General features: G+C 66.0%; 2 protein-coding genes across 3 annotated transcripts in view; one reads left to right on the top strand and one right to left on the bottom strand.

Annotated features, from left to right (window-relative positions):
* Positions 1-3,227: 3,227 nt before the first annotated feature.
* On the bottom strand, positions 3,228-8,349 carry FAM110A (family with sequence similarity 110 member A). Of its 2 annotated transcripts, none has more exons than XM_014955236.1 (2): positions 7,273-8,349; positions 3,228-5,092 (listed from the first exon to the last, which is right to left on the bottom strand). In XM_014955236.1, exon 2 carries the CDS (start codon positions 5,021-5,023, stop codon positions 4,007-4,009), a length of 1,017 nt encoding a protein of 338 aa, XP_014810722.1. In that variant the 5' UTR covers positions 5,024-5,092; positions 7,273-8,349; the 3' UTR covers positions 3,228-4,006. The 2 variants fall into 2 exon arrangements, with proteins under 2 accessions (XP_014810722.1, XP_014810732.1); XM_014955246.1 differs by lacking the exon at positions 7,273-8,349 and adding an exon at positions 6,108-6,207.
* Positions 8,350-9,845: 1,496 nt separating this feature from the next.
* Positions 9,846-10,357, top strand: part of SLC52A3 (solute carrier family 52 (riboflavin transporter), member 3) — a 3,825-nt gene continuing 3,313 nt past the window's right edge. Inside the window, exon 1 of the mRNA XM_014955041.1 lies at positions 9,846-10,022. The gene's annotated coding sequence lies outside the window, so the exon portion shown is untranslated. The remainder of the gene's footprint in view (positions 10,023-10,357) is intronic.

Genomic DNA, 10,357 nt, shown 5'->3' with positions numbered 1-10,357 from the left:
TGCAGGGGGGGGAAGCAGGGCAGGGGCTCAGACCCCTCGCCTGTGGTGGCATTGAGATGGCAAACCCACAAACCCACATTGAGGGCATTTTTGGGAGGAGCCTGGGAAGAGCAGGACACAGAGCAGCTGGGTCCCCGGCCAGCAGCACTGGGGGCCCCAAGGCCACCCCCCTAAAATGCCACAGTCTGGGCTGGAGGCGCTTTTATTTTTATACTAAGAGGTATTTATTTTCTAAGCATGGATGGAGTGGGAGTAGGCGGGGGGGGGGCCCTGCACCCCACCACCCCGGGGCAGACACCCGTCCCCCCACTTCAGCAACTGGGACAAAAGGACAGGGCAGGACAGACAAACCCCTGGGCATCTCCAGAGGACCCTGAGCCCTGGGCAGCTCAGTGCACGGGTGAACTCGTGGGAGGGGAGGCCTTGGTGACACTTGGTCACCGCCTGTCCCTGTCACCCTTCTGCAGGTGTCCCTGTCCCCCTCCAGTCTCTGTCCCCAACCCCACTAGCAGTCCCCCACAGCCTGGTGACAGCTCCCCAAAGCACCCCCACCCCTGGGGGACAGGGATGCCCCACTGGGTCCCCAGGTCACCTGTCCGACTGGTACCCAAGCCCTGGGGACTTGGGGCAGTGGTGGCAGCTACAAAGGACGTGCTGCCTTCGTGACACCCAAGCATTCCTGTGCCACCCTCCCCAAAATGGGTCCTTTTCTCCCTGGGCAGTGATTTGCTGGGTGGGTGACAGCAGAGACCCTGCAAAGTAGAGGTGCCAGGGGACCCTCCACTGTCACCTAACCCCAGGTCCTGCTGCACGTCCTGGGGGACAGAGGGGGGTGAGGAACACAGGGACCCCCTGGCAGGGTGCTGGCACCGGCTGCGCACGCAGCAGCGAGGGGGGGGGGGCTCCTGACACCCTGCCCTCAATGCTGTCCCGAGGCATTCGCTAATTAACAGTGATTAAAGCACGTGACGTAGTTGGCACTTCCAGGAGATGCTCATTAGTGGGGCTGTGTGGAATAATTAAAAAATGGAAAATGCAGGGTGTGGGGGCCGCCCGCGAGCCCTCACCGCGCTCCCAGCCAGCGGCACCGCAGGCGGCAACCGTCCTGACGCAGCCGCGGGCCCTGGCCCCCCCGTGTCCCCCCCCGTGTTCTGCTGCACCTGGGCTGGGGGCTGCGTGCCAGACCAGGGGGGTGGCCCCCACCCCGGGGTGCTGGGGCTGGCTCCCCAGACTGGGGTGCTGGTGGTTTTCTTCCTCTGCCTGCTGTCTGCCTGCAGCTCCTGCCTGCACCCATGGGAGATCCCAGCATGGGTGGGGGGGTCAGGGTGATGGACACCCTCCCCGGCCGTCCCTCCTCCCTAAAAATAACAGATGGGCTCAGCTGTGGCTCCCCACCGAAACCGGAGCCACCAAGAGGCAGCTGCCAGTGAAAATGATAGGAGCACTGGGGCCGTCCTGCTGTCCCCAGCAGGGACATGCAAAGGGGGGGGCATTCCCGGGGGGGCACACGTAGCCTCACCACGGCTGTGCCAGGGTTACACACAGGGGGTCTCAGGGTGCAGGGTGAGATGAAGACTCCTGCCTGGGGAACACGAGATGCTCCTGTCCGTGCATCTACATGCACACACGTGTGCACGCGAACAGACGGACACACAAGCTCATGCATGCACACGAACATGCGTGCACACGTGTGTGCACAAACACGTGCGCACACAATCACACAGGGCTTTGGACAGTCACACAGCACGGTGGGTCCCAGCCACGCAGGTCAGGGGATGCCAGGCTCAAGCCAAGGGGCCCTGGAGGGTCACGCCGGCTGCTCCACCCCACGCCTGGCGGGGGGCAGGTGTGGACCCCCCCTCTCCTTGGCAAGAGCAGCAAATTTAGACCAAGCCTTGGACACGCCAGGCTGAGGAATCCGGCAGCACAGCTGGTCCCAGCCACCAGCAGGGATCCAGTTCCTGCAGAGCTTTCCCCGAGGGCGAAGCCTGTCCCCAAGGGGGTGCCCCAGGTCCCCGTCACCCCGGGGTCCCCATCACCTGGGGGTTTCCGGCTCCTCGGGGAAGCACCCAGCACCCCACTTGTTGTCATTACAGATCCCTTGGGTGTGTTCTTCCTCCCCAGCCCGCTTTGTCAGCCTGACTCACAGGTCAGACGCCATCCCCACGTCCTGCCCACCGCGTCCTGCCCTGCCACATCCCAGACAGCCGGACCTGCCTGTATCCCAGCAGGAGCTGGACGAGTCCTGCACCCTGGGCAGTGGCTCTGGGTGGACACACACAGGGCAAGAACCAAGCTGGGGTGGGAAAGACTCATCTTTGAGGGCTTTTTTGGGGATCCCAACTGCTGGTTGGAAGCCCCGGTCAAGAGAAACCCCATTGCTGCCCCAACCAGTGGATGTTGAGCTGGGGGGAAGCAGTGGATGGGGTGGGATGGGGTGGCAGCAGCTCTGGTCCCTTCAAAAATGAAACCTGCAGCCCTGGGGTGGGTGGCTGGACCTTGTCCCCTGGCCTGTCACCGCCGCCACGCACATGGCGTTTGCCAAGCGGGACCTGAGCCAGGTAGGCTGGCTCCCTGCACGTGTGGAGCCATTTGCAGCCACAGCTTCACCATCCTGCCTGGAGCCAGAGGGAGGCAGCGACAAGGTGTCCAGGTGGGGTTCCCTGGGTGCAGGTGCTGGTGGCCTTGGCTCCACCTTCCCCAGCAGCCACTTGCCCATGTGGGATCCACCAGCATGGCAAGGAGCAGGAGGATCCCACCGGCACAGGCAGCACCCGCAGTGCCGGGAGGGCCGCGGTGCCTGCGAGGGTGCCTGGGGATAACACACGGGTGTTTTTCATCTTCAAAGCGTTCCCTGAGCCGACTTTCATCCTCGTGCCTCCCCAGCCCGCCTGGGAGGTCTCTGCTATCGCCGCCCCATCTCGCAGCCCCGGAGGAGCCAGGACTCGGCCAAGCTCAGCGGCGCGTTGCCGGAGCGGGGCGAGGAGGGATGGGAGGGCTGCGTGGTTGGCAGGGTGCTGGTTGCAGCACAGAGGGGAATCCCATCGACCGGGGCTCTGCCGGGACCTGCCGGACCCGAGCGCCGCCCCCGCTGTGCCCGCCGGGCCCCGCGCTGACACGCCACGGCACAGCACCCATCGCTCCAGCTCCCAATGAGCCACGGGCACCCAAGGGTCCCTGCCCCATCCCGGCCTCCACCTCCTCGAGAGACAGCAAGGCACACAGCCTCCAAAGCACAGAGATTTAATAAAACTGTCTGCGTTACTATTTACAGGTCTAACATCAGAAAAAAACACACTAGAAATGAGGAGAAGACCAACAACCATCATCTTCATAAATACCAGGGCCCAGCGTGCCCAGGGCTGTGCCCCCACTGGCACCCAGGAGGGCACACAAACACTCACAGACACTCGCACACACACACAGCCCTGGGCTGCTCGAAGGTGGGGGTCGGGTTTGCCCCCTCCTTGCGCAGCACCCAGTGTCTCCCAGACCTTAAGACAGGGACCACCACGATATGCCCCCATCCTGGACAGCATGGTCTCCTTGGTGGCAGGTCCCTCTTTCCCCCAGGGCTGTGTCCCTGCTCCGTGCAAGGGGGAACCAGCCCCTTACCCCCCACCCATGGGTGCTGGCAGGGAGCAGGGCAGCCAGGCTGATCACACACAGGTTCCTGCAGGAGCCAGCGAGGAGAGGGTGTTGGGGACCAGCCACACACCCAGGGACATGTGTCCTCTGCCCTCCCGCAGGCTCGTGGTAACCTGGCTCTCCAGTGCCAGCACAGGGCTCTGATGGAGCCAGAGACAGCGAGAAGGATGTCCAGTCACCTCACCAGGCTCACTGTGGCACAGGGGGTAGGGAAGCAAGGGTGGAAGTGCTCAGTTCAAGGGTTCTGTCACCACTGAGAGGTCCCCTCACCTCCCAGGGCACCCCCAGTGCTCCCTTCCAGTCCAGCATCTCCCGCTCCTCGTGAGCAACCCATCCCTGATGCCCACCACCACCACTGCTACACGTCGGAGACCTGCTGGGGCTCCCTGGCCTGGCGCAGTCCGTACAGCCACTTGATGACGCGGGCGTTGCGCTCGATGATGGAGATGCCATAGGGGACGCGCTCGGCCGGCCGCCCCTCCGGCGTGGCCACGCTGGGCGGTGAGCGGCCACCCTCCGAGCTGGCCGTGCTCACGCTGTGAAACTTGAGGGACACGATGTCGGAGCTGGCGCGGGCGAAGCGCTCGGCCCCCATGTCCTGCACCTCCTCGGGGTCGAGGCCGCAGTAGTTGAAGAAGCGCTCCAGGTCGGCGGTGGCCCGCGAGAGCCGGTCGCTCAGGTCCGACTTGGAGCGGTGCAGCAGGGTCTGCCGGCGGGCGCTGTCGGGGCGGGCGGGCGAGATCCGTGACGGGGTGGCAGGCATCCCACCTGGGATGGGGGACGCAGGCACCGGTGTCACCTGGCCCTGGGGAGCCCCACAGGGACGGACATCCACCCGCCGCACGGCCACGCTTCCAGGGGGCTTGGTGGCAGCGGGGCTCTCCGGTGGCTTGCTGGCACCCTCCGTCCCACCACCCATTGCCACCGGCGTCTCCACCCTCCACTTGCACTCCCGGCCCAGCGGGCTCTCCGCCTTGGGGAACGGGCTGTCGCAGAGGTTGATGAGGTTGTTGAGGATCTCCAAGTCGAGGGAGGTCTTCGGGCCACCGGCTTCGGTACGTCGTGGCCCCGGGGGTGCCCTGCGGCTGGGGGTGAGCGCAGCCCGGCGTACCCCTGGGGTGAAGAGGGGCTGCTTGAGTAGTGGCGGCTTCACCGGCTCCTGCCGGGTGCTGGCAACCTGCTGGCTCTTCACGTACTTGGCCTTGTCAGCCTCCAACCTTTCCACCGCGCTGGGCTTCCCGGCGCCTGGCTCGGCACGCCGGCGGAAATACGCGGGACCCTTGCGGAGGATGCGGATGGGCATGGCCGAGGTGAAGGGTGCCGCCACTGTCACCCCCTTCATGGCGTCGCCGGCTTGCAGCGCCTCGACGGGCATCCTCCGCGCCGGCAGCGGGGCGTAGGGTGGGTGAGAGCCACGGGCAGCAAGGGGCTCACGGGCTGTCGGCTGCAAAGAGGGGCTGGAGTGAGGGGGTGGTGGCGGGAGCTGGAGTAGGGGGGGGGCAGGCGGGCAGACAAAGGCTGCGCAGGGCTGTGCGGTGCCGCACTGTCTGCACCGGCTGAGCCGGGCTCCCTATTTGAAGGCAAACACCACGCCTCCACCCGCCCGCCGAGGCCTCCCCGAACTCTTCCCCGGCCAATCCGAGGAGCAAGCCTGCTTCAAACCGCTCCTGGGCCAATGGGGCCAATGGGGAGGGAGCCCCAGCCCCGGCGAGGGGCACCCCAGGGAGCGAGGCTGGGGCGGGGAGGGGGAGGCTGTGGTCTGGCAGCCCCTCACCGATACTCTGCCCACATCGCCCGTGCCCTGGGGTGCATCCCCTGCATCCAGGGGTGCATCCCCCACACCAGGGGTGCATCTCCCGCATCCAGGGGTGCATCCCCTGCTCCCAGGAGAGCTTTTCTCCCACCCAGCAGCGCATTGCCCACACCAAGGGGTGCATCCCCCACTCCACTCACCCACCACCCACCAGGCTGGAGGATTCGGGGCTCCACTCCCGCAGCTCTCGGCTCCCCCGCAGGCTCTGGCTGCTCCCCAGCTCCCCACTCCCACCCTTGAGACCCTTGGAAAGCACCTGTGGGGGGTTTCCACCTGTGCTTCCCCAGCCGAGGTGTGCCGGGAGCCAGGCTGGGGCCCCGTGCACCCCGTGTCCTTGGGCCCCCGCCAACCCCAACAAGCCCAGCCGCCCGCCCCAACGGTCGCACAGAGGCAATGACCCACCCACGGCAAGGAGGAAGGGGGGGAAAACCAGCCCCGCACCCCTCTGCAGCCCCCTGCCCGGGGGTGGGCACTGCCAGAGGGACCCCAACACACAGAGGGGCTCAGGCAGCAGTGGGGCACAGAGCGGGGGGACATGGGGGGTCGGACCTGCCCCTACCCTCCCCCTCCCTCCCCACCCCGAGAACCCCCCTGGGGGTCCCCATCCCGGGTCACAGGCAAGGTGACAGCAAGCCCTGGCACTCACCGGGTGCGGTGGTGGGCACGGCGGGGGCCAGTGTGCCGTGGCCCCGCTCCTTGCCACGGTGGCCCTGAGCTGACTGCCGGTCCCGTCAGCCGCTTACCTGTGCCCAACTTCCTGGGTGCAGCCCAGGGCCCGTCCCAGCGTTGGTCCCGGCACCCACAGCACCACGCCATGGCCACAGAGAGCCATGGCTGCACGCTCTGCAAGCCCACGTGTGCCAGCATGTCCACACTGGCCACCCCCCCTCACCCTACCAAGTGTGTGTACCCCAACATGGTCCCCTGTGCCCCACGGCGCACGGTGCATCCTCCTGATGAAGTGTGACGGGCAAGTGGCTTGGGGGAGGCTGGCTGTCCCTGTCCCTGTCCCCTGCCCAGGGGGGACACATTGCCTTCTGACCTGGAAAGTGTCTGCGGGGGGCCGGCCAGGCATGGGGACAGCTGGGGATGGTCCCAGCACCAACACAGACCCTCCTGCCTCCTCCCCGGGGGTGGCTTTCTGCTTTTCTGGCCCCACTGCCCTCATACCCTGTGCCAGGCTCAGGGGGGGCTCCCCAGTTTGGCACAGGGGTGCAAATGTGCCATCACCCGGGCAAGACAAAGCCAGAGCACGTCCCCCACATTGGGCTCTGGATCTCAGCACGGTGCGAGAGGCTCAGCCCCGGAGACAAAGGGCTGAGGGGATGGCTGTTGGGGGGCAGGGAGGGGGACACATGGCTCCCCAGCATGGCCACCCGTGGCCAGTGTGGGCTCCCTGGCAAGGACAGCCCAGCCAGGCACAACCTGCTGCTCCACATTCCTGCGGCGCTGAGCCGTCTGCCCTGGCATGGCTGCGCTGAGCTGGGCTACACCGAGCCGAGCTGAGTCGCCCACCAAACAGCCCCAAAAATCACAGTGATATTACCCCATGCCTTGATATTATCCCATGCCCATGATATTATCCATGGCCGGAGCGTGGGGATCCGAGTGTCAGAGCTGACAGCCCCACTCATGACTGGCAATGCCTGACCATGGTCACGGCTCCTCTCCCTCCTGGTGTGGGTAGCCCAGCCAGGCTCACCTGGCACACCGGATCACCTCCCACCTGGAGACACCCCCTCACTGGGTGACCCCATCCCACGCCGTTGGCATGGGACCGGCACGGGACCGGTACCACCTCCGCCACCCACCTGGATCACCCCAGCGACGTGGGAGCCTCCTCGGCACGGCTCAGCCGCCACACTGCTTCTCCTGGGGGGCCTCCCGGTGTCCCCCGTCTCCTTCTCCCCAGCCACGTTCTCCCCTGCTCCTCGTGGGACGGTGGCTGGTGGGGTGGGCTGCGTACCCCGTGGCTACCGAGCCTGCGTGGGGTGTGGGTATCCGGCTGCAGGCAGCTGCCCGGGCACGTCTGGGCACCCGGCTGTTTTTGGAACGGGGCGTTGGAGGCAGGCAGCGCCCCGGAGCCTCGCCCTCTCTGGGAGCATCCCGGGACAGGTTTTGGGAGGGCAACCCCACCACGGGAGAGCTCCCCCAGCTCCAGACTTCTGCCACTACCCCAGGGCACACAGGGATGGGGCAGGGAGGGAGGAATGGTGTTTGGAAAGAGGGGCAGGGAGGTGCTGGCACTGGTTCCACTCTCACCTCCCACAGCCTCACACCACTTCGAGGACCCCCCCCAGGAGCTAAATGCAGCCGCCAACCAGCAAAAAAAACGAGCTCAGAGGCTAAATCCTTCCTGGAAGAGCTGGGTGGAGGCAGCTGTGGGTGCCCTGCAGCGCCCAAGGAGCAGCGAGGCTGGGGCTCAGCATGGTTCGGGCAGCCCCAGGCAGAGGCACCCTGGGAGCGCCCCCCCTCACCCCCCTCATCTTGGCAGGTGCTAATTCCTGGAGTTTAATTAGAGCCCCTTGCTCCGCCGAGGCTGCGCCCAGCTTTGCAGTGGGGGAATCATCCCTGCCCTACCTGCCCTGACGCAGGGCGAGCCACCACTTGCTCCTGCCTCAGTTTCCCCAAGCTGTGGGCTCTGCAGAGCAGCTCTGCCAGGCACGGGGCCCTTTCTAGACTTGGGGACTGGATGCCAAAGCTCTCCAGCATCACCTGGGCACCTTCCAGAGGGAAGGATGCTGCCCGCACCCGGCTCTCCCCGCAGATCTCTGCAGGCAGCAGCTCGGGGCCGGGAGCCGGGGAGGTGACAGATGGGGACGTGCCGGGCGCGAGGCCTTTGTCTGCACGGTGGCGGACGGACCCGCAGATGGCAGCTGCCAGCAGGGCCAGGGCCACAGCCCGTGGCCAGGCGAGCACCGGGCCCTGGGGATCCGGCCCTTTTGTTGGGGTCTCACCTCCGGCAGCGGCCCCTTCCCCAGCCGACCCCCCCCTGCCAGCCTTTCAACTTTCAACTTGACCTGCTCCTTTCACATGGAAATGGGATGCAAATGGAGCAGGGGTGGGGGGGCTGCCAGGGGCCAGTGGCTGCGACCTGCCAGCGGGTCCCTGCACTGAAATCTAGGGGGTCATACCCACTCACGTGGGGTGCCCAGTGGTCCCTGGGGTGAGGGGGTCCCCCTTGTCCCCTAGCAATGGTGCAGCAGCCCAGGAAGACCATCCCCACTGCCCTCAGCTGAAAACAGATATTAGGGGATGGGTCTTGCCGGGGGTGAGCTCAAGGACGGACCCCTGCTCTCCTGGGCCGCCAATCCCCCCATGTCCTCCCACCATCCGGGCAACCCCATGGCACAGGCAATGTGCCCACCCCAGGAACCCCTGCTGCCCACCCTGCCCTGAGCTGGGGATGGCTCCTCAGCCCTGGCTGGGTGGGGAGGGGGCTTCCCAGCCATCGGGTCACCGGACCCTGGCAAAGTCCCACAGCCGGGGACCCCTCAGCTACCAAATGTTGCCATCTGCCTCTGGGGCCTTCGCTCGCATCTGCCGGGGGTGCAGAGGGGCCAGGGGGGCGGGGGGCTCAGCTGCAGCCCAGGGAGGGGGCGGAGGAGGCACAGACATCTCACATCGCACAGGCGGCACGTGTCGGGTGGATTTGGGTGAGGAGCGTGAAGGGGCGGTGAGGGGGTCTTGCACCCAGCACCCCCTCCGGTTCCCCTGCACCGCAGCCATTTGCCCTTGGGAAGGGTCTCACCGCTGGCTGCGCTGCTCCTTTGTGCTGCCCAATTAAACACAAGAAAATTGCTGTCCCCTCCCCATCCTCTCCCTGCCCCCTTCCCCATCCCTGGGGACACACAGGGACCTCAGCTGCTCCAGGGCCAGCCTGAGCCCCCCACAACTGCTTTCTCCCAGCCTCTTGGACCTGCTCCCCCAAATTCCCTTAGGCACCTGTACTGGTTTTGGTTGGGATAGAGTTAATTTTCTCCATAGGAGCTGGTATGCAGGGCTGCAGCTCGCTCTCTCAGTGACACCCTCTGGGTGCTGGGGGAAGAGCTGCTGTGGGGCATCCCCGGGGTGGTGGGTGCTGGGATGGGATGGGGAAGGGGGGGGATTGTGCTGCTGGGGGTGACCTGGCCTCTGTCCCCTCACCTGTGTCACCTCCCAGCCAGTGCAAAGGGCTCATCCGCTGGCTCACCCCTCAGCTGATCGCCTGGTGCCTTCTCACTTGGGGGTCCGAGGTGCCCGGGCAGTGCACTCAAGGTGGGACAGCCACCACATTCAGGGGCCGCTGAGGTCCCTGTCCCAGCCTGTGAACCCTGCAGAGATCCCCGGTGGGGAGAGGCACTGTCACCGGGTGACATTTGCACCTGCAAGAAGCAGCCTGAAAGAGGTGGGATGCGGTTCAGCTGCATCAGGGGACAAGTGCAAAGCACAGGACACTGCTAAGAATAATCACCGGCACCCGGCCAAGCCGGGGTGCACCAGGATAGCGGTGACATTGCAGCCAGCACCCCGTGCCGCAGCCAGGCCAGCAGCAGGCATGGGGCCGTCCCTGGCGCCAGAGGTAAGTGGGGACGAAGGGCAGCGGTGGCCCCCGGGACAGGGCAGGGGCCGGGCTGTCCCCATGCTGGCAGGGAAGGAGAGCAGGAGGGGGTCGGAAACTGGAGATGGCACAGTTGGACTTTGGCCACCAACACAGAATGTGGAGCTGAACAGCCTCACCCTGCGCCCGGGGTCAGGCTGCAGGGGATGAGCTTGGGATCGGTGGTGGGGAGAGGGAAGCAGGAACCCACAGCCAGTCCTGCACACACCCAGGGATGGGGGCTGCACTGGGGAAAAACAGGGATCGACTGGGAAGGGAGGGCCAAGCTGGGTGTCCCCCTGCCCCCTCTGGGCGAG

This window comes from Calidris pugnax, unplaced genomic scaffold (genome assembly GCF_001431845.1).
Source record: "Calidris pugnax isolate Ruff unplaced genomic scaffold, ASM143184v1 scaffold50, whole genome shotgun sequence".
Classification (NCBI taxonomy): domain Eukaryota; kingdom Metazoa; phylum Chordata; class Aves; order Charadriiformes; family Scolopacidae; genus Calidris; species Calidris pugnax.
Note: the sequence above shows the minus strand (reverse complement) of the source record. Positions and strands in the feature narration are given on the sequence as shown.